Genomic DNA, 25,658 nt, shown 5'->3' with positions numbered 1-25,658 from the left:
AGCCAAATACAGAGGTGCAGGCCGTAGAGATCAGAGCAATAGCCACCAACTAACCTTAGCTCACCACCTTGCTGTAGCTTCCCAAGAGAGGCTCTTTCTGTCTAACCTGTGCCCTTATTACCTTCCTGTTCTGCTTTCTCATTGGATCTAAGCCCAGCCACATCACTTCCTGAATATACAGAGCTCCAGGTCTCTATGGTTGGTACTGGGATAAAAAGTGTCTGTCATCAAGTTTTACTGTGTCTTTAAACACACAGAGACTCTCTCTGCCTAGTGATCAGATTGAGGGCATGTGCTACCACCACCTGACTTCTGTTTATGCCTCGCTATGACCTTTGATCTCAAAACAAACTATTTATTAACATACAAATAAAATGTCACATTTCAGGACAAATAAAATATCACCACAGGGTGTCTCTTGAAAAAAAAAGAAAGAAAACCAAAACAAAACAAAAAGATAATTTAAAAAAAATAATAAATGGGACCTGTCTGGACTTGGTGGTCTATAGATGTTTAATCCAGATGGAAGCAGAAGCAGGGGGATCTCTGTTAGTTCCAGGGTAGCCTGGTCTGTGTAGCAAGCTACACACTACAGAGTGTGACCCTGTCTAAAAAATAACAAAAAATCAGAAAGCATTTTGTTTTTTCCCCAGTACGTGGAAGTCAGAGGCTGATGGATCTCCCTAAGTTTGAGGCCATCCTGGTCTATAGAGAGAAACCTTGTCTCAAAAACAAAACAAAAAACAAACAGCAAAGAAAGTATGTGATTGAAAAGAAGAATCACAAAAAACAAAACAATGTGCTTATTGTAGTGGAAAAAAAATCTAAGAACTTAAGAAAATAAAATTACCTACAATTCGATCACTTCATGTCATTTGTTTGTTACTGTATTTTCTGCCGAAATTATTTAAAACATTTATTTATTTATTTTTGGTTTTTCGAGACAGGGTTTCTCTGTGTAGCTTTGCGCCTTTCCTGGAACTCGCTTATGTAGATCAGGCTGGCCTCGAACTCACAGAGATCCGCCTGGCTCTGCCTCCCGAGTGCTGGGATTAAAGGCGTGTGCCACCACCGCCCGGCTTAAAACATTTAAATTATAGCAGGACAGTGGTGGTGCACGTTTATTATTATTGTGCATGAAAAGAGAGAGGGGCGTGTTCACTTGGACAGGGTGTGTAGATGTGAGGACAACTCTGGACTGTGTTCTCTTCTTCCACCTTGTAGGAACCTGTGATCGAACTCAGGTTCTCAGGATAGGGTGGCAAACGCCTTTACAGTTCTGAGGCATCTCGGAAGCCCTTGATTCCATTTTTTGTTGTTATTGTTTTGTTCCCAAATGTATATATACTTCTAATTTTTCCCTTGCACACACTCAGATTTGTTCCCGAAAACTGACTACGTGGTTTTCTAATTTAAAAAAGCCCCACCTATTTAAGGTCATCATTCGAAGCCACGCCCCCAAGCGCCGACGGCGTTCTCTTAAAGCTCTCCTGGAGCGGACGTGACGTACAGCACATGCGCATGACCGGAAGGCGAGCCCGGAAGAGGCCGATTGGGTCGGCGCGCCGCACTCTCTCCCGGAAGTGGCAGCTTCCTCAGCATGCTGGCCGAGCTGGGTTTCATCGGGACCATCGGCGAAGATGACGAGGTGCCGGTGGAGCCCGAGTCGGACTCCGGAGACGACCAAGAAGAGGTGGGAGCCGGCAGCCGGGAGCGGCGGGGGAAGGAGTGGTGGGCGGAACGTGCTGCGGGCCCCAGACCCCCTCAGCGTGCAGAGGTGCCCCGAGCAGGCCGTGTCACCCAGGCTGGGCAGAGTCGACCGCCGCAGGCGGAGTCGGTCTTGCTGCCCGTCCGGTCGGGAACACCACGCTCCCTTCTATCCGTCAAGTCCCCCGGGCGGTAGCCGTGGATTGGGCCGTGGGGATGTAGCCTCGAGCAAGTGGTTGTAGGGCGAGTGGCGAGAAACAGACAAACCAACCAAGAACCGCGTGCCTCACACTGGCATCTACCTGCCTGACATGGCCCTTCGGATGGCCCACGGCCTCTGCAGTCGAATTCCGAGAAAGCTAAACTCTCAGGCTCCAGTCTTTGCATCTCAGGATGGAGCGGTGAGGTTGTTTTGGACGGTTTGTCCTCCCCCATCTGGTGGCCTGCAGGCCAGCTTAGGAGTCTGTCCAAGGCTTCTCCGACCATCCACGCTCTTCTTTGTTCCTCCCACTGCCGAGTCACACCTGGACACCGGCGACCCTCACAGACTTCGTTTCCAGTTTGTCCCGTCCCCTTCTAGTAGCGTTCTCACCTAGCAGCAGAGTGGTCTTCTTCCCATGATGCAGTCCCGTTGGAAGTGCTCCTTGCTCCCAACCCTGCAGCTGCTTTCCTGTGGCTTTCAGAGTGGGTCAGGCTCTGCCCTTTACACCATTTGACTCTCACAGCCCTTGCCATTCATCGACTGTCCACTGTTCCCGTGTAGTGTGGTTTGTGTCCATGCTTGAAGGTGTATATGCACCTGCAGGTGCAGTGTATGTGTGTGGGTATGTGTAACGTTGGCTGGCCAAAGGTTCGTGAACACCAAGTGTCATTCCTCAGGAGCTGTCCACCGTATTTCTGGAGACAGTTCTCTTACCAGAACCGAGCGCACTGGCTAGGCTAGGCTAGGCTGGCCAGTCAGCTCCTGGAGATCTCTCTGTTTCTGACTTCCCAGAGGTTTTGGAGACATGGTTTCTCTTTATAGCCAGAGCTGTCCTGGTACTCACTTTGTAGACCAAACTGGCTTCAAACTCAGAGATCCACCTGCCTCTGCTGGGATTAAATGTGTGCACCACCACTGCCCGGCCAGATGATGACTCTATCTTTAGCACCTAGTGTGGAGCCTTGTGTATATTAGGTACTCAATAGTTATACCTTTTTTTTCCGGCTTTAGTGAGGTATATTAATGTAATTTTGTATTACTACAAAATTAAGTATAATTAAGGTATACAGTGTGATGATCTGATATGTGTATATTGTTATTGTTATCTACTAATATAAATATTATTGAGATGGGGTCTCCCTGCACAGCCCTGCCTGTCCATTATGTAGACCAGGCTGGCTTCAAACTCACAGATCCACCTGCCTCTGCCTCTGAGTGCTAGGATTAAAAGTGTGTGCCATCATGCCCAGCCTCATGTATATATTATGAAGTTAGTCTTTTTTTGTTTTTCCTTCTGGCAGTACTGGGAATTGAACTTGAGGCCTCACTCATGCTAGGCAAATGCTCTGTCACTGAACTACAGTCCCCAGCTCATGTATCTTAGTTAGGTTTCTGTTGCTGTGATAAAACACCATAGCCAAAAGCAGTTTGGGAAGGAAATGGTTTATTTCAGCTAATAGTTCTACATCACAGTCCATCATGATAGGCAGTCAGGGCAGGAACTCGGCAGGAACCTGGAATCAGGCACTGAAGCAGAAGCTATGGAGGAATGCTTACTGGCTTGCTCAGCCTGCTTCCTTGCACAAATCAGGACCACCTGCCCAGGGGTGGCACCTCCCACGGTGGGCTGGACCCACCCAGATCAATCATTAATTGTTGGACAGACGTTTTGGAATGAAGCTCGTTGGGTGCTTGATCAGATTTTCTATAGACCACTGACTTCGCACTGACAGGTGTGTCAAACCTGCCAGCACAGTTGTGGGCTGGCACTTCCGTGTTGTCTGTCCATATTTGCCTTATGTGTTTCTTTTGTATTCTGTGTGCTGATTTGAACCCAGGGCCTCTTACACGCTAGGCAGGCTCTCCCCACTGGTCCATGCTTCCAGCTGTGGGTTTCTCCTATTAGGCCTCCTCCCTTCCTTCTTCCTGTTCTGCTATCCCTCCATCTCAGCCTGTCTCTTTCACCTCTCCTCCTCGCAGGGACCCATTGTGCTGGGCCGGAAGCAGAAAGCTCTGCAGAAGAACCGCAGTGCTGATTTCAACCCTGACTTCGTTTTCACTGAGAAGGAGGGCATGTATGATGACAGCTGGGCCATGGCTGATGTCATGAACCAGCTCAAGAAGAAGGTGAGGCTAATGGGGAGACAGTTAAGGCTGGACAGAAAGTGGGTATTAGGACAAACCCTTATTTATCTCATGGCCCTTTACCTTTATTTTTTTTATTTTATTTATTTATTTATTTATTTATTTATTTATTTATTTATTTATTTATTTATTTATTTGGTTTTTGAGACAGGGTTTCTCTGTGTAGCTTTGTGCCTTTGCTGGATCTCGCTCTGTAGACCAGGCTGGCCACGAACTCACAAAGATCTGTCTGCCTCTGCCTCCTGAGTGCTGGGATTAAAGGCATGTGCCACCACCATCCACCTTACCTTTATTTTATATTCTGCAGCTTTGGGAACCATTTGAAAATGGGTTATATAGGTCTGATGGGGTAGGGAGAGGAGGCTACCGGTACCCCACAGCCCTCATGAATTACCAGTTGTGGAAAGCACTGTAAAATGGTCTTATTGTAGATCATAGTGAGAAATACATTAATTTGTCTACAGCTGACATTTAGAATATCAGAGATATAGTATTCCAGTTAGTGAGGTAGTAAGGGCACTTGTAACCTGATGACCTAACCCTGATCCCTGGAACCCACATGGCAGAAGGGGGAACTGGGTCCCACTGGTTGTCTTCTGACCTCCACATGCTCTCTGTGGCTCTTATCTGCCATACCTGCTTCAATAAGTAAGTAAATGTATTTTTTTCTTTATTTATTAAATGCCCATACCTAGGCATGGTGGCACATGCTGTAACACTAGCTAGCACAACAGAGTTTGAAGTGTGCATGTAAATGCACCACATGTATGCAGTGCCCATGGAGTCTAGAAGAGAGTGTCACATCCCCTAGAACTGGAGTTAGAGATGTTTGTGAGCTGCCCTGCGGGTGCTGGGAATGGAACCCAGGTCCTCCATAAGGGCAGCTGTATTCTTAACTGAGCTGAACTCTCTCTCTAACACCAAGCTTTATTTTATTCTTTTGTGTGTGTGTGTGTGTGTGTGTGTGTGTGTGTGTGTATCTGCCAGGTGTGTACAGGTTCCCACGGAGGTTAGAATAGGGAGCTGGGCCAGGGTGGTGGTGGCTCATGACTTTAATCTCAGCACTCAGGAGGCAGAGGCAGGTGGATCTCTATGAGTTCGAGGCCAGCCTGGCCTACAGAGTGAGTTCCAGGATAGCCAGGGCTGTTGCACAGAGAAACCCTGTCTCAAAAAACCAAAAAGAAAACAGAAAAAAAAAAAAAAAAGGATAGGGAGCTGGATCCTTTGAAACTGGAGTTCAAGATGTCTGTGGGCGGCCCAGAGTCTGAGAAACTCAGGCCCTATAATGTGAGCAGTGAGTGATCTTAACTGCTGAGCCATCTCTCCAGCCTCTAAAACAGGGTCTTAAAAAAAAAAAAAAGGTTTTGTATTGATTCTTAGTAACCCAGCTTTTTTTTTTTTTTTAATTAGTTATTTGTTTTGGTTTTTGGAGACAGGGTTCTTTGTGTAGCCTTGACTATCCTTTTATTTTTATTTTTTTAACAAACTATTTCATTACCCCCCCCCCCCCCCAAATAGGGTTTCTCTGCGTAGTTTTAGTGCCTGGATCTTGCTCTGTAGACCAGGCTGGCCTCAAACTCACAGAGATCCTCCTGGCTCTGCCTCCTGAGTGCTGGGATTTAAGGCGTGCGCCACCGCTGCTCAGCTTTTTTTTTTTTTAACTTTTTTTTTTTTTTTTTTTTAAATGTTCATATATGCACGTAATGTGTTTGGATCAAATCCTCTTTTGGTTGTCAGTAGTATGCAGAGGTTGGGGATTTAGCTCAGTGGTAGAGCGCTTCCTCTGGGTTCGGTCCTCAGTTCTGAAAAAAATTTTTTTTTCTAAAATTAGATAAGCCTAAGGTAGGGTTGTCTAATAGCCTTGACAGTCTTAGGTAGGGCGCTACTACATTCCAGGTTTGCCTGGAACTCACTGTGTAGCCAAGGCTGGCTTTGATTTCATGGCCTCTTGCCTCAGTCTCCCAAATGCTAGGTTACAGGTGTGAGTCACCGTGCCTACCTCAGACAAGCCTTTTCTATGCTAACATTTGAGGCCTGACCCTGTGACATGCCTGGGTGGTGTGCTTTCTGCATCTACATTTCTTTTTCCTGTCTGGATTTTCTCTGCAGAGGGCAGCCACTACCCTGGATGAGAAGATTGATAAAGTGCGGAGGAGAAGGAAAGCAGAGGTGAGAAGGGAGCCCAGCTGTGGAGTTGGAGGTCTGGGCAGTGTCTTTTGGCCTCACTGTCTGGGTGGTCATCACTCCTCGATGCCCGGCGGCCACACAGCCTCTTCTGGCTGTTGAGCTGAGTATGGCTTCTCTTAGGTTCTGAGTCCTGGTATTTGTCGTCACCCCTACTTTATTTTCCTAGGATAAGGAAGCCAAGTCTGGGAAGGTGGAGGAGAAAGAAGACAGGGCAAGCTGTGACCTGAAGGGACAGGAGGATCTGGGAGGGAATGAGGCAGACTCCAAGGACGAAGACTCTGAAACTGACTACTCCTCTGGGGATGAGGAGGTCCTCACCAAAGCAGGTAGACCGATGCTAAACTTTGGAAGCGACAGGAAACGGATGGGATACATCCGTTTGGCTGTGTAGGAGCTCTGCTGTCTCCCGCAGTGCTGGGTGCCCTACCTGTGGTTCTCTTTACTTCCCACTGTGTCAGGTGCTAATTCTCTGCAGGTAGCTGCTGCTTTCCTCAACCCCAGCTCCATGCAGTGTTAGTTCCTCTACAGCTCACCTACTTGGGGTGACTGAGTTGCATTGGGCTCACCCATGTAGTGGGGGTTCAGTGAGTATTTTGATAGAATTCACTGACGTGTCAGTGTTGTGTTAAGAGCCTACTGTCCACGTTGTACTTACCAGGCTGGGGTCCTGTCTGTATTCAAAGGAGTAGTTTTGCTATGTGACCACACAGTGTCCTTATCTGTGAAAGAAGGATTGGAGAGTGCCTTCCTGGACACTGTGGACAGCACTGAGGACATGGGAAGCAGAGGCAGGTGCTGGGTGAGGAAGGCCGTGCTCACTACTCTGTTTTTCCCATAGACACACTCAAAGTGAAGGAGAAGAAGAAGAAGAAGAAGGGCCAGGTGAGCCTGGGTGTGCGGTCACTGGGCAGCTCACTTTCACACCCTGAAAGGTCACCTAGGCTTGGGTTGCTTTGCTGAGTTCTCTCTGTTGTCTAATCTGGTGCAGGAAGCAGGAGGATTCTTTGAAGATGCGTCTGAGTATGACAAAAGCCTCTCCTTCCAGGACATGAATCTGTCTCGGCCCCTCCTGAAGGTAGTAGCTTTGGCAATGGGGGTTGATTTTTTTTGATTGATTTAATTCTCTGTGTGGCCATGTGCTCATGTGAAACATGTGCATGTTCATGTGCTGGTGCCTGTGAAAGCAAGAAGAGGGCATTGGATTCCCTGGAGCTGGAGTGAGAGGTGATGTGAGCTGCCGTGGGTGCTAGGAATCAAATTCAGGTCTTCGGCAAGAGCAGCAAGTGCTCTTATTGTCCAGCCATCTCTCCAGCCCATTCATTTTAGACAGGGTCTCATAGTCCAGGCTTGCTATATACTTGCTGTGTAGCCGAGGTAGGTCTTGAACTCCTGATCTTTCTGCCTTCATCTCCCAAGGGCTGGGATGCAGGTGTGCATCTGCACTCTAGCTGACAAGGGTTGTAGTAGTAGTCCCCATCTAGGCTCCTGGCATTCCTCCTTGACCCCCTTAGCATGCTCTTGTCTGCACGGCTGCCGGAGAGCCCTCTTGAGCAGACTCCACCAGCTCTCAAGGCTCCCACTTTCACTTACATTGACTTACAGGCTTCTTTCTCTTCTCCTTTTGAGGACAGTTTTCTCCTTTGCATTTCTGTTTCCTCTCCTTTAAAGATCCTTCTTCCAGAAGTCTGTTGGGGTGCTCCTTCACTCCATCAGGTTCAGTGAGTCCCTCTCTGACACCCCTGTTGTGACTTGCACCTTCCTCATGGTTGTCTCCAGCTCCTGTTTGGCTGCATTTATTTATCTCTATAGAATGGGCATTTGTCTTTTGATGTGTTTTTTTCTGCCAGTCCCCAAAGCAAGGCTTTTCTTTTTTCTTTTTCTTTTTTTTTTTTTTTTTTTGGTCTTTCAAGACAGGGTTTCTCTGTGTAGCTTTGCGCCTTTCCTGGAACTCGCTTTGGAGACCAGGCTGGCTTCGAACTCACAGAGATCCGCCTGCCTCTGCCTCCCGAATGCTGGGATTAAAGGCATGCGCCACCACCGCCTGCTACAAGGCTTTTCTTTTTGTCTTCTGCTGTCCTGGGTGCAGCTGGTGTCTTAGGCTCTGGAGGGAAGTCACTCAAGAAGTTGCGTGTCCCTGTAAGGCTTGGTGCAGTTACCTGGTTGTTTGCTGTGACTCCCTCCCTGTCCATCTACCTGTCTGACCATAACTTCTCTCCTCAGGCCATTACAGCCATGGGCTTCAAGCAGCCCACCCCGATCCAGAAGGCATGCATCCCTGTGGGCCTGCTGGGAAAAGACATCTGCGCCTGTGCAGCCACTGGGACAGGTGAAAGGGTAGGCGGGACAGAAGCCAGAACACACTGGGGCTCTAGGTTGCTAAATACACTTGACTTTTTAAAGATTTATTTTATTTTATGTACATGAGTGTCTTGCTTGCATATATGTACATGTACCGTGTGTGCGGGCATGTGGAGGCCAGAAGAGGGTATTGTGTACCCTATAATTGGAGTTATAGACTGTAAACCACCATATGGATGCCACATGGGTGCTGGGAACCCAACCCGGGTCCTCTGCAGGAGCAGCGAATTCTCTTAACCACTGAGCCCTCTATGCAGCCCCTCCCTCCACTTGCCTTTTGGAACTATAGAGGACGTTTATAAAGCCAGATATGTGGTCTACTCCTCTAATTCCAGAACTGAGACAGAAAGCCTGTCTCAAAAAAACAAAAACAAAAAACCAGAATAAAGTCTGTATTCGATTGCTTTGTATAATAACTCTGGCTTTCCTAGAACTTAGTCTGTAGATCAGGCTGACCTCAAACTCAGGAATCCTCCTGCCTCTGCCTCCCAAGTTTTGGTATTAAAGGTGTGCATCACTATTGCCATTGATTTTTGTTGTTAAAAAATAATTTTATTTTTAGCTGGGTGGTGGTGGTGCACGCCTTTAATCCCAGCACTGGGGAGGCAGAGGCAAGTGCATCTATGTGATTTGGAGCCCAGCCTGGTCTACAGAGCGAGTTCCAGGACAGCCAGAGTTGTTACACAGAGAAACCCTGCCTCGAAAAGCCAAAAGAGAGAGATTTTATTTTTCCTTATGTGTCTGTGTGTGGGTATATGTTCACGTGGGCGCAGGTGCCCACAGAATCCAGAAGAGGATGACAGGCCCCCTGAAGCTAGAGTTCTCCAGGCAGTTGGGAGCTGCCAGGCATGGGTGTGGGGAATTGTACTTCTCCTAGAAGGCAGCACTCACTTTTAACCGAGCCCAGCTCCTCCACTGCTGATTTTAGCGGCCTCTAAAGCTATGGAGATGCCAGTTCGTCTTCACAGACTCACTATAGAACGCTGAACTTTGGAACTGGGGAGATGGCTCAGAAGTCAAGAGCACTGGCTACTTTTGTAGAGGACCAAAGTTTGGTTCCCAACACCCAATTGGCAGTTAATAACCATCTGACTGCAGTTCCAGAGGATCAGACACCTGATCTCTAATGGCCTTCATGGGCACTAGGCATACACACATACAGGTAAAATACTCATACACATTTAAAATATAAAAATAAGTAAGTCTTGGTGCTAGAGAGAGAGCTTAGTCGTTAAGAGCACTGGCTGTTCTTCCAGGGGACCTGGGTTCAATTCTCAACCCCCACATGCCAGTTCATAGCTGTCTCTAACTCCAGTTCCAGAAGATTCAATGCCCCCGTTTGGTCTCTGTGGGCACACACATGTAGCATGCATTCACAGACATACACATACTTGTAAGTAAACAAACAAATCTCTGAAAATAATAAATAACTAAGGCTCCAAGAATGTTGAGCTTTGTTTCTGGCATCCACTGGTGTTGGGTTGTGGGATGGATGACTCGGAGTCCTCTGGAGAGCACCCAGCCTCGTGACTGCTGGACTGGTTCTCCAGCCCAGTTATTAGTAAATTCCTAAGTTTACGTTGACATTGTGTGACAGCAGGAAAGCACTTCCGTGCATAAGGTGCATGTTTCCATAGGCAGAGGTCTGGGTTCCTGGATTCTGTGGGAACCCAAGCATGGAAGGTCTGAACCTGCTCTCTGCTCTCCTGCTTTCCTCCCTCCAGGCAAGACGGCGGCCTTTGCATTGCCTGTCTTGGAGCGCCTGATCTACAAGCCCCGCCAGGCTGCAGTCACTCGAGTGCTGGTGCTGGTCCCTACCAGAGAGCTGGGCATCCAGGTGCACTCCGTCACCAAGCAGCTGGCCCAGTTCTGCAGCATCACTACCTGCCTGGCTGTGGGTAAGTGAGGCCCACCAGCCTTTGGGAAATAGAATGCTTCATCCCACTCCCAGGTGTCAGGAAAAGACCTTTCTGTTGATTGGATTCATCTAAAAATCAGGTGACATATTTTCGTAGTGGATATAGAGGCAGGGGAATACATTTCATTAAGACTTAACTCTTTTTTATTTTGTTTTATATTTTTCATTCTGTAGCCCAGGTTGGCCTCAAACACAGCAATCCTCCTGCCTTACCTTCCTGCTACTAAGTGAGGTTACAGGTGTGAGCCACTGTATTCGGCAGGACTCAACCTCTTTAATTTGTGGTGCTGGGGATTGAATCTAGGGTCTTTTGCATGATAACGTATCCCTGAACTGCACTCCTACTCAGAAAACTTAACCTTGGCTGGAAAGTTGAGCTAGTGGTTCAAAACACTTGCTATTCTAAAAAAGGACCTGGGTTTCAGTTCCCAATATCCACATGGTAACTCACAACTGTCTGTAACTTTAAGTTCCAAGGGATCTGACATTTTCTTCTGATCTCTGTGGGCATCAGCACCAGGCGTGCACATGGGGTACATAACACACGCAGGCAAAAGATTTCATGCACATAATAAGATGAAACAGACCTTTAAAAACAAGCCTCTGATGTGTGATGCACACCTTTAATCCCAGCACTTGAGAGGCAGAGGCAGGTGGATCTTTGTGAGTTGGAGGCTAGCCTGGTCTAGAGAGGGAGTTCCAGGATAGCCAAGACTGCACAGTGAGACTCTGTCCACAAACCCAAAGAAGACTTAACCTTAAGAAAGAAAATTCAGGGGGGGCAGGAATGGAGAGGACAAGGGAATCTGTGGCTATTATGTAGAACTGAATAGTATTGTAAAATAAAAAATAAAAATAAAAAAAAAGAAAGAAAATTCAGGGTTGGGGATGGAGTTCCATGGTAAAGGGCTTGTGTAATTCCTGCCAGTCTCTGGGTTCCATAGTAACATGCAAACAGTATTTTCCATAAAATCTTGGGTACTCCTAGTACTTGGGAGGATGAGGTGGGGTCATTGCCAGCCTAGGCTACAGAGTGAGACCCTGTCTCAAACTACGAAAAGAAAGATGAGGCTTCAGCCTTTTTCTTGAATCAGTTCAGGGTAGGATTTCTGCTTATTGTGAATGGCAGTGTTTGGGGCGGATGTCCCCGGTGAGGTTCCAGTGCCGTGTAGTCTCTTTTTCCCTCTGTATGTAGTTGGAAGTCAGGGATGGTCTCAGTATTCATGTACAGGGACATCATCACTTTGTACAGTTGGTTCTCAGACCTTGAATAGCTTCAGTCATTCAATTCTGAAGTCCTGTTTTGATGTTTGCCCTCAGCCCAAATGTAATGAATGCATCTGTCTTGAAGCTCATTGAGAAATCATATAGCCAAGGCCTCAGACTGTCTTGTTCCCTGTGTGTGTTCTATATTTGGCCTGAGTTCCAGGCAGGTGGCACTGATGAGTGACTGACCAGGCCATCCACTGGGGTCTGCTCCCTGCAGGGGGCCTGGACGTGAAGTCTCAGGAAGCTGCTCTTCGGGCAGCACCAGACATCCTTATTGCCACACCTGGCCGGCTCATCGATCACCTCCACAACTGCCCTTCCTTCCATCTGAGCAGCATTGAAGTGCTCATTCTGGATGAGGCTGACAGGTATGCCTGAGGGCCGGGGCCTGGGAATCCTGCATTTTTACCCTGTGGTACTCTCTAAAGCTCTTGGTCACTGGTGTGTAACACCAGTTAACAGTTGACACTGGATTTCTGTCCAGATTTAGGTCGGGTTTCCCTGGGTATAGATGTGTGCTCTTTCCCCTCCTCTTTCTTCCCTCTGGAGTGAGCTGTTTAAGAGGTAGGAAAGGTCGCCGGGCGGTGGTGGCGCACGCCTTTAATCCCAGCACTCGGGAGGCAGAGCCAGGTGGATCTCTGTGAGTTCGAGGCCAGCCTGGGCTACCAAGTGAGCTCCAGGAAAGGCGCAAAGCTACACAGAGAAACCCTGTCTCGAAAAAACCAAAAAAAAAAAAAAAAAAAAAAAAAAAAAAGAGGTAGGAAAGGTCATTCAGGAATAGTGCTACCTGCCTGTAATCCCAACACTTGGAAGGCTGGGAGACTGAGGCAGGAGGATTACCAAGAGTTTGAGCCAAGCTCAGCATACATAGCAAGTTCCAGACCAGCCTGGATACAGAGTGAGACCTTGTCTCAAAAGAAGGTCTAATAATGTGAGGCATACCATTTTCCCGAGGGTTGAGAACGTGACTGAGATCCTCAGAACCAATCCTTTCCTTGTCTGTCCATGGGAATAAGAAAGGTGTCCATCTCATGCATGACTGCAGAGAGTAATGCAGGCAGGGCCATCTCCAGGACTGCTCCCTCCATGCTTCTGCCCTCCACACTTGCCCCCCTCCCACCCCACGCCCTCCTTTGCTTGCTGTCTCATACATATCCCAGTTGGACCTCTGATGGAGGTCGGTTGGGAGGATGGTTCACCCTCACTGAATCCTGGAAGAACTGAGCAGCATCTCGCATGTGCCTCTCCTCAGCTCAGCTAATGGCAGTCCAGGCCTTCAGTTGTTCATCTCAGTGTTTCATGTCTGTGGTGCACCCATTGGTAAACTCTGGTAGCACCTACCGTGGGGCTCTTTCTCTGCACAGCACCATCTCCTTAACCTCATCAAGTTTTTCTGAGTCCTTATCCAGCAGCCTTGTCCCAGGGATGGCTTATCAGTCCAGTCACCAGGACACAACAAAAGCAGAGCAAGGCTGTGAGGAGATAGTGTAGATGGAGACTAAAGACGTACGACCACCAGAAGCATTTGGGAGAGCAGTGGAGGTCTGCTCTTGTCCATGCACTCAGATGTTTGACATTGTGGTTATGTAGGCGCAGGCTACTGTCCATCACGAGTATATGCTAGGACTCTGGGGATAAGCTGTCATGATCTCAGCGCCTTGCAGAGTATAAGGGTGGAGTCTTTGAGACTCAGAGATAATTTAGGGTGAGATAACAGTGATCATAGGGTAAACAGGAGTCACAATACAACCTTGGCCGGTGTGATCTCTTGACCCTCACTCTTGACAGAAGAGCATGTCTCTCCCCTTCTTCCAGAATGCTGGATGAATATTTTGAGGAGCAGATGAAGGAGATTATCCGAATGTGTTCCCACCACCGCCAGACCATGCTCTTCTCAGCCACCATGACAGATGAGGTGGGTGTGCCTAGTGGCCTGCAGAGGATGCCAGCTGGGAAAGCCGTCTTTCTGTGTTTTCCAACTCTCTGAGCTGAGCAGCTCTGACCCTGTACTTGGCAGGTCAAAGATTTGGCTTCAGTCTCCTTAAAGAACCCTGTGCGGATATTTGTCAACAGCAACACCGATGTAGCTCCCTTCCTTCGGCAAGAGTTCATAAGGATCCGGCCTAACAGGGAAGGGGACCGGGAAGCCATTGTGGCAGGTGAAGGCCCAGGGCAGGACTGGACAGGGTGGGCATCTGCACTCAAGCTCTTGCTTTTGACCCCTGGCCACCTCCATCCCTTCTCCCCTAGCTCAAACAGTGGCATTGCTTATCACCCAGCCCACGTCGCCTCTTCTGGAGGCCACCTGTCCCGCTGCCTCCCATTTCCCCACTCCATGATGTTGACCACACTAGGGAGTTGGCTTCTCCATCATTGCCTTGGCTTGTGAGCCCAGTCTGCCCCATGCTGGCTCACTTTTCTCCCTTCAGCTCTACTGATGAGAACCTTTACCGACCATGTGATGCTGTTCACCCAGACCAAGAAGCAGGCCCACCGCATGCACATTCTGCTGGGGCTGCTGGGGCTGCAGGTGGGCGAGCTCCACGGCAACTTGTCACAGACGCAGCGGCTGGAGGCCCTCCGGTAGGTAATACTCAGTGCTACCCTCCTGGGCAGGCTGCGGCGAGCTCCTTGTGAAGGGACTGGGACTCCGGGGGTTGTGTTAGAGCAGCGGCAGGGGACACAGAACAGCCCAGTGCCCACTTTAAACACTTGACCTAAACCAGTGTCTGCAACTCCTATGGTCCCAGCTTCTTGGAGACTGAGGTGGAAATCACTGATGTCTCAGAAAACATTTAGTTTTAACCGGTGCACGTAAGGTTGCTTGTAGTTAGAACTTGCCTGATTGTGTAGCAGGTCGCCGATTGCTTTCCTGTGGATCGGCAGCAGGAAACACATGGTCTGTGTGTGGCTTTCGCAGAGCAGCTCACAAGTCACTTGATTCCAACCCACACTCGGGCAGCAGTCACTTCCTGAGCATCATTGCTGCACAGGCTGCAGCGTCCCCGTGGGTTTGTCATTAGTCCTCACAGAGCAGAGCAGAGCTGCAGGAACGGGGCCTTCAGAACGCCCTCACGCCTGCCCATTCGTCACAGGCTGAGAGGTGTGTGTGATGCGAGGAAGCTCCACCCACTGAGGCTGTGGCCTCTGCTTCGTGCTGTAGTGTAGATAGACTGTTCCTGAACTTGAATGTCACAGGAATTGCTGCTGCCTGAGACAGTATACACCTGATTTGATGTGCTCAGGTAATGCTGGTTAAGGCTGAGTGTGGGGGACTGGCATTGAACTTTGTGCCCATGGGCTGGGGTGTGGCTCTGGTAGGAGGCTTGCACAAGTCCCAGTGTTACATGCCCAGCTGCTTCTCATAAATTAAAATGTGAGCACAGTATGATGAGCCGCCCCCTGTGCTTGGACTCCGAGAAGGATTCACGGCGAATTCATGTGTGTGTTTGTTTATTTTTGGGTTTTTGGAAACAGGGTTTCTCTGTGTAGCTCTGGCTGTCACTCTGCAGACCAGGCTGGCCTTGAACTCATAGAGATCCTCCTGCCTCTGCCTTACGAGTGCTAGGATTAAAGGTATACACCACTGCCCTGCCAACTTTATTTATTTATTTTTGTTTTTGGCTTTTCGAGACAAGGTTTCTCTGTGTAATAGTCCTAGCTGTCTTAGAACTCACTCTGTAGCCCAGGCTGGCCTCCAACTCACAGAGATCCGCCTGCCTCTGCCCCTGAGTGCTGGGATTAAAGGCGTGTGCCACCACCGCCCGTCCAACTTTTAGTTTTATTCTGTTTCTTTTTATTTATTTGTGCTTGTATGTGTGCCATGGTGCACATGTGGAGGTCAGAGGACAACATGTAGGAATCAATTCTCTCCTTCCACCACGTGGGTCCCAGGGATTGAACTTACTTCCTCAGGCTTAGTAACACATACCTTTACCTGATGAGCCATTTCACTGTCTTGGGCTGAGGTAGCTTACTGAACATATCTGTGGCTCTTTCTAGGCGCTTTAAGGATGAACAGATTGACATCCTGGTGGCCACAGATGTGGCAGCCCGTGGGCTTGACATTGAAGGAGTGAAAACGGTGAGTGAGTCTTGTGTCGCTTGCTGTGGGGGAGTCCTTGTGCCTCCCTGTGCCTGCCCACTGTACCTCACTGTGCTTCCCTCCAGGTGATCAACTTCACCATGCCCAACACTGTCAAACACTATGTGCACCGGGTGGGGCGGACTGCACGTGCTGGCAGGGCTGGGCGCTCGGTCTCTCTGGTGGGAGAAGAGGAGCGGAAGATGCTGAAGGAGATTGTGAAGGCTGCCAAGGCCCCAGTGAAGGCGCGGATCATCCCCCAGGGTGAGCAGCACAGGGTGCTGGGCTCAGGCAGGGTGATGCCAAGAGCTCTGCTGCCTCCTGAGTACCCTGGACAGGCCCCTCCCCTTCCTGGGTGTCAGGCTGTGCACCAAAGGATGATGATAGAATGCTGAATGTGGGGTCCAGCTCATCAGAACTTCTTAGAAGTGAAGAGAGGTCTCTGTCTCATCAACCCCCCTTCCTATTGGTGGGCAAGGAGGGGAGGTTGGCACTCATTCTTTTGGCTCCTTCCTTTTGTTCTGTTAGTATGGGCATTTCTTCCTTCCTCCTTATTTTTACCCCAATACTAGAGATGGAACCTAGGGCCTTGTATATGCTCAGCAAGTACTCTACCACTGAGCTTTATTCCCAGACCTTTTTTTATTTTGAGACCAGGTCTCTTCAGTTGTTCAGGCTGGCCTTGAACTGGTTCTGTTGATCAAGTTGGCCTTATTTATTTACTAATTTCCTTTTTCTTTTCTGAGACTTGATCTCTCTGTGTAAACCAGATTGGCCTCAAACTCACAGAAGTCCACCTGCCTCTGCCTCCTGGGTGCTAGGATTAAAGGTTTGCACCACCCACCATGCCTGGCTTTGGCTTATCTGTTTAATGTTGCAAAGCTGAGTCTGCTTGTTGGAATCAGTGATAATAAAATAAGCTCTGTAATCAAAGAGCTCATCACTGTTCATATTGGGACATAGCCTTCAGTGTCTTCTATCTATAGGTGCCCTTTTTTTCTGGTTTCTTTTTCATTTGTTTTGAGGTTCTATTTATTTTTTATGTGTAAGGGTGGTCTGTCTGCATGAATGTCCAGGTAACACATGTGGGTTCTGGAGATCTGAACTTGTGTCTTCGTCCTTGTGAGGCATCTCCCCAACCCTTGTTTGTTTGCTTTTGAGATGAGTTCTGGCTCTGTTGTGCTCAGGCTGGCCCCAGACTCCTGGGCCCAAGCAGGTCTCTGTCTCCCGAGTAAGCAGGGATATAGGCCAGCATCACAGGCCCTGTTCTTAGTGGGAGGTCTTCAGCAAGGAAGTTCTGTGTCAGGAAGTAGGCGTCTGCGCCACTTCCACTAGCCGCCGAGTTGTCCCCCTCAGTTTTATTCTCTCTTCATTTCCTGTAAGATGTTATCCTCAAATTCCGGGACAAGATTGAGAAAATGGAGAAAGATGTGTATGCGGTGCTGCAGCTGGAGGCAGAGGAAAAGGAGCTGCAGCAGTCAGAAGCCCAGGTGAGGCTGTGTGGCCATCTCCTCACCCTGCTGCCCAGGGACAGCTGCATGCTCACCTGGCAGGGGCTGCTGCAGCTCCACCAGTGTCCTTGTCACCCCCACAGATCGACACGGCAAAGCGGCTCTTGGGGAAGGGGAAGGAGACGGCAGAGCAGGAGCCTGAGAGGAGCTGGTTCCAGACCAAAGAAGAGAGGAAGAAGGAGAAGAGTAAGTCTTGAGCACTGGTGGGAATGCTTGCCGCGCAGATGTGAGGACCTGAGTCTCTAGACCCTGCCTCCCAGCTTGAAAAATTAAAGTGACAGCATGCTTCTTAGTCATCTGAGTAATTAAAATTACCTTCTCCCTGTTAAGGGATAGTGAAAGTTGTTCCAGTTTTTGCCATGGGGATGTCATGAGAAACTTTGAACATGTGCCCCTAATTTAAGTAAGCATTTTGCTTTGTAGGATAAACTCCTGAAGGTGGAGAAGAAATATGCACATTTCTAATTCTAGTGGTGATTTCAGAGTTATTTCCCATATAGACTGTGCCAGCAGTTTCAGAAATCCTGCATTGTTTGATGGGACAGGCAGGAAGGGTGAGTGTGTTAGGCTTCTGGTACAGTGGGGCTGGGATGATCAGTGGAAGGTGCTGAGGACTGGGTTAAACCTGTCTTCATCCTTTGTAGCAGGAGTCAAGAGACAGTGAGCACCTTCACTGTAGTGAGCAGCCGGGCCTTGGTGAAGTGCAGATGATCAGCAGTGTGTGGGGGGGAAGAACCTCAGCTGTCGCTCTCCAAGTGTTATATGTCATCCACTTGGTTTAGTTTTTGAGACAGGGTCTCTCATTGGCCTGGAACTCAGCAAATAGGCTAGTCTGGCTAGCCAGGAAGCCCTCGTCTCTGCCATCCCAGTGCTGGGATTATAAATGGGTTACCAGTACACCCACTTTTTTTCTTTTTTTAATCTTTCTTTTTTCTTAAATGGGTTCTAGGTGCTTGAGTTTATCTTTAATCTCTGTGTAGATGATTGTAGATGGCTCTCTGTGAGTTTGAAGCCAGCCTACTTTACATAGTGAGTTCCAGGCAAGCTATGGCTACATAGACCCTGTGTCAAAAAGCCAGTTTTAAAAAAAAGTTGGTTCTAGGTATCAAATTCAGGTCCTTACTCTTTTAAAAATGTCTTTATTCTGTTAGTTTCATTGTGTATTAGTATATTTGGATCATACCCTCCTCTGCCGTCCCCTCCCCCTCCACACTGAGCCTCTTTCCAGCAAGTCCCCTCCTGCTTTGAAGTCTGCTTTTCAAGGCTGCGAATTTCATTGGGTCACTGGCAAGAGCATGGGTAGGCCTAGGTCCTTGAGCAGGGGCAGTTTGCCAGCAGCTGCCCTACTGGGGAATGTCTTCCCCTCTCCCTAGCCCCTCATTCTTACCTGACAAGCACTTTTCTAAGTGAGCCGTCAGTCCCCCAGTTACTTTTCATCTTAAGTTTTAAAGACAGAAAGAAACAGCCCCTGAACCCCATGCTCTGTTCTCACTCCAGTTGCCAAGGCTCTGCAGGAGTTCGACTTGGCCTTAAGAGGAAAGAAGAAAAGAAAGAAGTTTATGAAGGATGCCAAGAAAAAGGGGGAGATGACGGTGAGTGGCCTCCCTCTGGAGTGAGGTCCCGTGGAGCACTGCTGTCCTGTGCTTATCGCTCACTCTGCCCTCAGGCAGAGGAGAGGTCCCAGTTTGAAATCCTCAAGGCTCAGATGTTCGCAGAGCGGCTGGCCAAGAGGAACCGCAGAACCAAGCGAGCACGGGCAATGCCCGAGGATGAGCCTGCAGCAGGCCCTGGTAAGAGGCCGGGAGTCCACTCAGTATCTGCACCATGGCAGGAGGAGTTGGCGGGGATGGCAGTGGCCAACTTTGGAGGAAGTGGGATGTACCCGTATATATGGTCTTCCACTGGCTTTGGAATCCTCAAGTAGAGCTTCAAGGGACTTAGCAGCCTCCGACCCATTTTTCTCTGTGCAGCCAAGAAGCAAAAGCAGCAGAAGAAGTCTGTGTTTGATGAAGAACTCACCAACACGAGCAAGAAGGCCCTGAAACAGTATCGAGCTGGGTAGGCTTTTAAGTGCTCCTCGGCCCTTGGTGTGTTATAAAGTGAGGTGTCTGCATCCTTGCCCGCTCCCAGCTCTTACCTAGAGCTTCCTAATGCTGTGACTCGGGGTGCTTCTCTGCCCCCAGACCTGATGTGCAAAAGCAGGAGAGGTGTCTCTGTTCCTTAAGTCCCCCCTGATCTAGACATCTCAGTCTAGGCTGGTGGAAAAGCCTCTTCCTGCTGATCTATGAAGCTGGTGGCTGGCTTCCAGAAATGCGGATTGTTTTGTAGAAGCCCACGGGAGCCTGGATCCCAGGCCCTGAAACTCACCTGGCTGCCCGCTTCCACCTCTGCTACCCTCTCTGTGAAGCTGAGATGGAGTGGCATCACTCACAGGCCCCACAGCCTGCCCATCTCACATCTCATCTCTTACAGCCCTTCCTTTGAAGAGAGAAAACAGTTAGGTCTGTCCCGCCAGAGAAGAGGGAACTTCAAATCTAAGTCCAGGTGATGTTGTGCTTTGGAGGGCAGAGGTGGTGCCCATGGGGCTGAAGAAGCAAGCTGTATTGGAAGAAAGCTTTGCTTCTTCCTAATGGCTTTAATTTTGTTGATTTTCTTAATAGGTATAAGAGAAAGAAGTAACCCAGTGGCGTGAAGAAGTTGAATGGGCCAATTTTATATCCCTTCCCTGTGGGAAGTTACCCTGTCTTGGTCTGTTTTTTTTCCATTTGTAAAACAGTAACTATAACAAGAGAAAAAATCTTAAATAAGCCTGCTATTTGTGTTTGTTTGTTTTTTTTTTTTAAAAGCTGTTGGGTGATTTTTTTTTTAATATTTTTTTAAAATATTTATTTATTTATTATGTATACAGTGTTCTGTCTGCACATATCCCTGTAGGCCAGAAGAGGGCACCAGATCTCATTACAATTTTTTTTTTTTTTAAAGATTTATTATTTTATACAGTGTTCTGAATAGTTGTGAGCCACCATGTGGTTGCTGGGAATTGAACTCAGGACCTTTGGAAGAGCAGCCAGTGCTCTTAACCTCTGAGCCATCTCTCCAGCCCCTGGGTGAGTTTCTATCTAGAAGCTGTTTCTTAGTGTCTCATCCATGGCTTTTTGAAGTTTTGAGCAAGTATCTCACTGTAGCCCAGGCTAGCTTGGAACCTACTATTTAGACCTCAAACTTATAGCTCTCTAGATTGCTTGATTACAGGTATATGCTGCTCTGCCTGGATGTGGCTCCCTTCCTGATAAGCATTCTTATAACATATCAAACACAAGAAGTCCATTTTGAGTTTGGACTCCTTCCCCTCAGTTTAGAAAAGAACAGTTCTCTGGCCACACATACTCTGGACTTAAAAGTCTGTTCAGAACCACTGAGCTCACTCACACTTGCCAGCATAGGGTTCTGTTTAGAAAATCAAGGCTCACCTGGTGCCGGGCTGTAGTTCAGACGAGACTGTGCCTTTGGCAGAAAGATTCCCATGTTAAGAGCCAGGTGCAGGGGACAAGTGAGAAGGCTCAGCCAGGAAAGGCAAGGCTGGTGACCTGAGCTCCATCCTGGGGACCCACACAGGAGAAAGCCAACTCCTTCCAGCTCTCCTCTGACCTCCACACGTGCACCCAACCACAAGCCATATATAAATGTGTTCTAAAGAGCCAAGTGCAGACCTCCATTAGCAATATGCATGGATATGTAGATTCTCTCAGGGAACTCATGAGACATTTGCTGTAGGCCGACCAATGTCTTACTATGGGTCAGATTTGGCTCACCAGCTAAATGATCCCCACTACAAAAAAACCATGCATTCCTCACCATAGACAGTACCCTACCCACAATTCTCTGGCTACCCAAGTTGCTACTGAAAGTTAGGAAGACAGATGGGGTGGTAGTGGAACCTAAGTGAAGCCCTAGGTACATCAGTTACCAATACAGTAAAAACCCAAAGGTTTTTCTCAATCAGTGTTTTTATTAATTGGCTTTATGGGCTAAAGTGCATAGTAAAGACAACAAAAGGAAATGCATACATAAGAAAGGGGTTTTTCTGGCCAACATTAGAAAGGACCTGAGATGCCTAAATCTGTTCTAAGGAACACTGGACAGGGATGCAGATGCAGGCCATGGGCCTGGGGCCAGGGCCTGCAGAAGCTGCTGGGATGCTAACCCTGCCCAGGCCAAGGCTGAAAGGGAGGGTGCCCGGATGAAGACTTCCAAAAGGTGCTGTAGACACTGAATGTGCAGACAGCACCACCACTGAACCTCCCCTACAGAGGTCGAGACACACCCCCTCCCCCAACCTCCACCCCTGCTCTTTGAGTGCAAGTTTCAGGAGGGTGCAGGGGTCACTCAGCCTGTGCCTGCTGTGGAAGCCCCACCCCTACCCCACTGGGGATGGTGACTGTGTAACTGGATCAAAAGGAGTTGGTGAGTGTCTGTCACAGGCCTCCACCTCCAGGAGAGCGGGAGCCTGATGAGTAGGGGCCAGGATTCTGTGCTCCTTGGGTAAGTGGTTCCTAAAGCTCTGGGCCGCTGTTACTACAATGGAAGTTAGTCCGCACGTTAAGGCCTGACCATGACAAGCAGTGCACCCTGGGAGCATGCAGAAGTGCTGACCATGCCAGGATCCAGTTACCCTAAGAGCCTCGGGTGGAGCCAGATGCTCCCAGGAGTCCCACTTGGTACAGGAGAGGAGGTGAGAAGTGTGGGCTCTGCTCAGTGCTGGAGGTAAAGTGCTTACTCTAGCGCAGGGGTACATCTAGAATCACATGGGCAAACCCTAAAAATGGATCCTTAAACAAGAGTGAAGACTAAAGGACACAAACTGCTTCCTCCCTAGGGAGCCAACCCTGGCTATGAGGTTGCAGGGCAAAAGGCCTTGGGGTGCCATCTTCTACATCAGCCTGCGGATCTCCTCAAAGTTCATCAGGTTGTTGGCTGTGTCTGACCAGGCAGGGTGCTGGGCTCCATCCATCTCCGGGGCTAGCTGGTTGCTCCTCTCCAGAGTATGATTCTCACCACCAATTACCTCCTGGCACTCAGGACAGGTGCCCCTCTGCATGGCTCCCCCACACTCAGTGATCACATAGATGTGGCCGTTGGGGCACTTGAACCAATGGCCACGAGGAACACCCAAGGCTGTGACAATCTGTACCCGTTCTTCCTCTGAGATGCCCAGGCAAGAGCAGGGAAGGGTGGTTTTCAGAGCATCCATCTTTTTCTGCACCAGCTGTTCATCTTCCTGCGTGAACTTACATGTTTTTTCAAGAATATTCCGGATGCTGGCGACCTCTTCTGCTATACTGCCTTTCACCTTCTCCTCTGCCATCTTGCAGCGCATCAGGAGGGTCACCAGATAGGTGAGCCTCTGGATTTCACTCTGGAGGTCGCTCAGTTCCTGGCTACTGAAGCTCAGGCGCTTCCTGGCCAGCCACTCATGGACCTGGTCAAGTCGAGTCCTCACTTTCTGACGTTCTAAGTAATGCACCTTTTCCAGGGACCCCTCCAGGTTGGCTAAGTGGTCGTAGAAGGTGATGGAATTTTCCACAAGGCCCAGGTCCTTCACTGATAGGTTTTTCTGGGCCAGCTTTTCTATGAGCATCAGGAATTCTTCAGGACGCAGCTGTTGGAAGAGAGTCTTGCTCTCCAGCAGGGCCATAAGTTGTTCCTGGCTGGCTGCAATCTCCCCTGCAGAGCCCTGGATCTTTTCCTTGACGACTTCTATCTCTTCCAGTCGCTGTTTGATGCTGGTTCCATACCTCAGGTTTTTTCGGATGGGTACCTGGCAGATGGGGCAGACCTTCAACTTGATGGCAACTTCATCATCCTTCTGCTCATTCATGTAGCGGTCCAAGGCTTGCACCTCAAAGATGTGACTGCAGTCTTCCAGCTGCACAAAGCGGGCATCAGGCTCATCTTCAAAGCCAAAAAAGATCTGGGTGACCTCATCCAGTTGGCAGACACGGCACTTCTTGGGACATGGCTCCCCACACAGACCAATGCAAGGGTGGCCACAAGCCAGCAGCTTAGTACAAGGCACGTAGCACGGGGGCCGGTTGCAGGGCTCGGAGCAGAGTCTGGTGCACTCGTAATGCTGGCAGCGCCAGACACAGGGCTCCACGCAGGGGCTGCACAGCTCCCCACACTTCTTCTTGCACTGGCTGTGGACACAGCGGTTCTGACATGTCCGCTGGCAGGGTGGGCACTCACCAATGCAGGGCTCCTGGCACTTGTGTGAGCAGATAAGCAGGCGCTTGCAGGGCTGCTGACAGCGCTCATGGAAGCGCCCTTCAAAGCAACTGTGACAGGAGCCTGGGCAAGGATGGCCACAGTCTAGGATGGCGCCACACTTGGTGCTGCACTTGACGGTCAGACCGTGTTTCAGATCTTCCACATGGCCACACTTCACCTGTTGACTGTGCCCGCACCTCAGTTTTACAGTGACCTTTTCTGGACATAGCCGCACACAATCCTCCCCACACAGGTAGCTGCATCTGTGGCCACATCTTAGTACCTTGGGGCAAGGCTCCTGGCAGCAAAAATCTGACTCTGGCATTGAACACGGGACCATCTGTTTGTGACCACACCGAAGAATGACTTTGGGCACTTTGACCTGACAAGACTGACACTCCTGGAAGCAAACAAGTGGGCACCGGTGCCCATCTGGGCAGATGACTTTCTGGCATGGCTTCATGCACTGGAACTCCTTGTGGGAGGAGTCATACGGGTGGCAGGCACGTGTACACACATGCCCGCAGGCCAACCGGAACTCACAGGGCAGGCTGCAACCTCCTTCTGGCACTTGCTGGAAGTCAGAAGCTTTGGATACAAGGGTGTGGGTTTCAGGGTGGTTCTGGCAGCAGAGGCGGAGGGCTGGGCCTATTTGGTGGTTCTCTCGAAGGGTGTGAATGATCTTGCTCCACAAGGGCACCTTGGCAAGCATCTGCATGTTCCCAATGCAGTACATCCCTTTTTTGGCCCGGGACAAGGCTACGCAGATGCGGTTGGAGATCTGGAGGAAGCCCACCTTGCCCTCTTGGTTGCTCCGCACTAGAGAGAGGAGGATGATGTCGTTCTCTTCCCCTTGGTACTTGTCCACCACATGGACCTTGATGCCAGCAAATGTCTTGACAGGCATGAGTTTGCGCAAGCAGAAGAGCTGCCCTGTGTAAGTGGTGAGGATGGTGATCTGGGAGGGCAGGTACTCCTGGCACAGTAAGTACTGGCACAGCTCCACCACAAAGTGTGCCTCGTGCTGGTTCTGGTGGCTTTTGCCTTCTTGGATCTCCTGTTCGGGAAAGTTGTGCTCCACAAAGAAAAGGTTGGAGGAGACCCCCTAAAAAGCAAGGCGACATGTCAGAGACGCTCTTGTGGCACATTTGCCCTTTCCTTCAGCACTGGGACTGAACCCAGAGCCTCACACATAGAAGCTGGTGCTGTACCTCTGAGCTACACCAAGCTCTTGGCTCTTCTTCTTGTCTTATGTCACTGACCACTGACCCCCAGGAAGAGACTCTGCTTTTGTACCCCCACCTCACAGCCTGCTGAAGTTGGTCACGTGCTTTATCTAGGCACGGAGCTAGAGAATAATTAAGCCTATTTTGGTTTTCCAAGTATCCAATCACCTGCCATGGCCGAGGCAACAGACAGTATCTGTGATGAAGAAGAAGCTGATGTGCTGACTGCCACACAGGCCCCTCCACACAGCTGGAGACAGGTGGGAGTCGCAATTCTTACTGCACAGAACACCATGACACCTGCATCTCTTGCTTCACTTGCCCAAGTTCACATAGCTACCAAGTGTCAGAACTGATTTAAACAGGTCAAGATCCCGTTTCTGTCCTATTCCTCCCTAAGGCTCAGCAGTCCTTAATTGGCTCTGCTTCTCCTTCTCTTTACAGATTAGATCGTGTGTGTGTGTGTGTGTGTGTGTGTGTGTGTGTGTGTGTGTGTGTGTGTGTATGATATATATATAATATATATCTATCATATATATATATCTCGTATATCATATATCATATATAGAGTTTCGTTTTTTTCAAGACAGGGTTTCTCTGTGTAACAGTTCTGACTGTCTTGGAACTCACTTTGTAGACCAGGCTGGCCTTAAACTCAAGAGATAGCCCTACCTCTGCCTCCTGAGTGCTGGGATTAAAAACATGCACCACCACTGCCCAACTCAGATTCTAATTTTATTTTTAATTTTGTGTGTGTGTCTCCATATGTGGGTATGTGCACCTG

The 25,658-nt window shown here is 49.2% G+C and overlaps 2 protein-coding genes across 6 annotated transcripts in view; one reads left to right on the top strand and one right to left on the bottom strand.

Annotated features, from left to right (window-relative positions):
* The first annotated feature begins 1,515 nt into the window (after window positions 1-1,515).
* Window positions 1,516-20,194, top strand: Ddx27 (DEAD-box helicase 27). Of its 2 annotated transcripts, none has more exons than XM_006993535.4 (21): window positions 1,516-1,693; window positions 3,890-4,036; window positions 6,164-6,223; window positions 6,408-6,567; window positions 7,080-7,123; window positions 7,230-7,316; window positions 8,462-8,567; window positions 10,324-10,497; window positions 12,004-12,154; window positions 13,602-13,701; window positions 13,804-13,945; window positions 14,216-14,369; window positions 15,789-15,870; window positions 15,957-16,134; window positions 17,254-17,360; window positions 17,465-17,567; window positions 18,879-18,973; window positions 19,048-19,171; window positions 19,352-19,439; window positions 19,854-19,925; window positions 20,042-20,194. In XM_006993535.4, exons 1-21 carry the CDS (start codon window positions 1,601-1,603, stop codon window positions 20,058-20,060), a joined length of 2,286 nt encoding a protein of 761 aa, XP_006993597.1. In that variant the 5' UTR covers window positions 1,516-1,600; the 3' UTR covers window positions 20,061-20,194. The 2 variants fall into 2 exon arrangements, with proteins under 2 accessions (XP_006993597.1, XP_076427250.1); XM_076571135.1 differs by lacking the exon at window positions 1,516-1,693 and adding an exon at window positions 1,716-2,108.
* A 1,176-nt stretch (window positions 20,195-21,370) lies between these two features.
* Znfx1 (zinc finger NFX1-type containing 1) overlaps window positions 21,371-25,658 on the bottom strand; it is a 39,101-nt gene continuing 34,813 nt past the window's right edge. For 3 of the 4 annotated variants that reach the window (XM_006993534.4, XM_042276845.2, XM_076571134.1), the window contains one exon: window positions 21,371-24,753. In XM_006993534.4, the coding sequence (XP_006993596.1) occupies window positions 22,312-24,753 (2,442 nt within the window). In that variant the 3' untranslated portion in view covers window positions 21,371-22,311. The remainder of the gene's footprint in view (window positions 24,754-25,658) is intronic. The other variant, XM_015987021.3, reaches the window with a different exon arrangement.

Source organism: Peromyscus maniculatus, chromosome 4 (genome assembly GCF_049852395.1).
Source record: "Peromyscus maniculatus bairdii isolate BWxNUB_F1_BW_parent chromosome 4, HU_Pman_BW_mat_3.1, whole genome shotgun sequence".
In the NCBI taxonomy this organism is placed as follows: Eukaryota; Metazoa; Chordata; class Mammalia; order Rodentia; family Cricetidae; genus Peromyscus; species Peromyscus maniculatus.
This window is presented reverse-complemented; position numbering and strand designations above follow the sequence as displayed.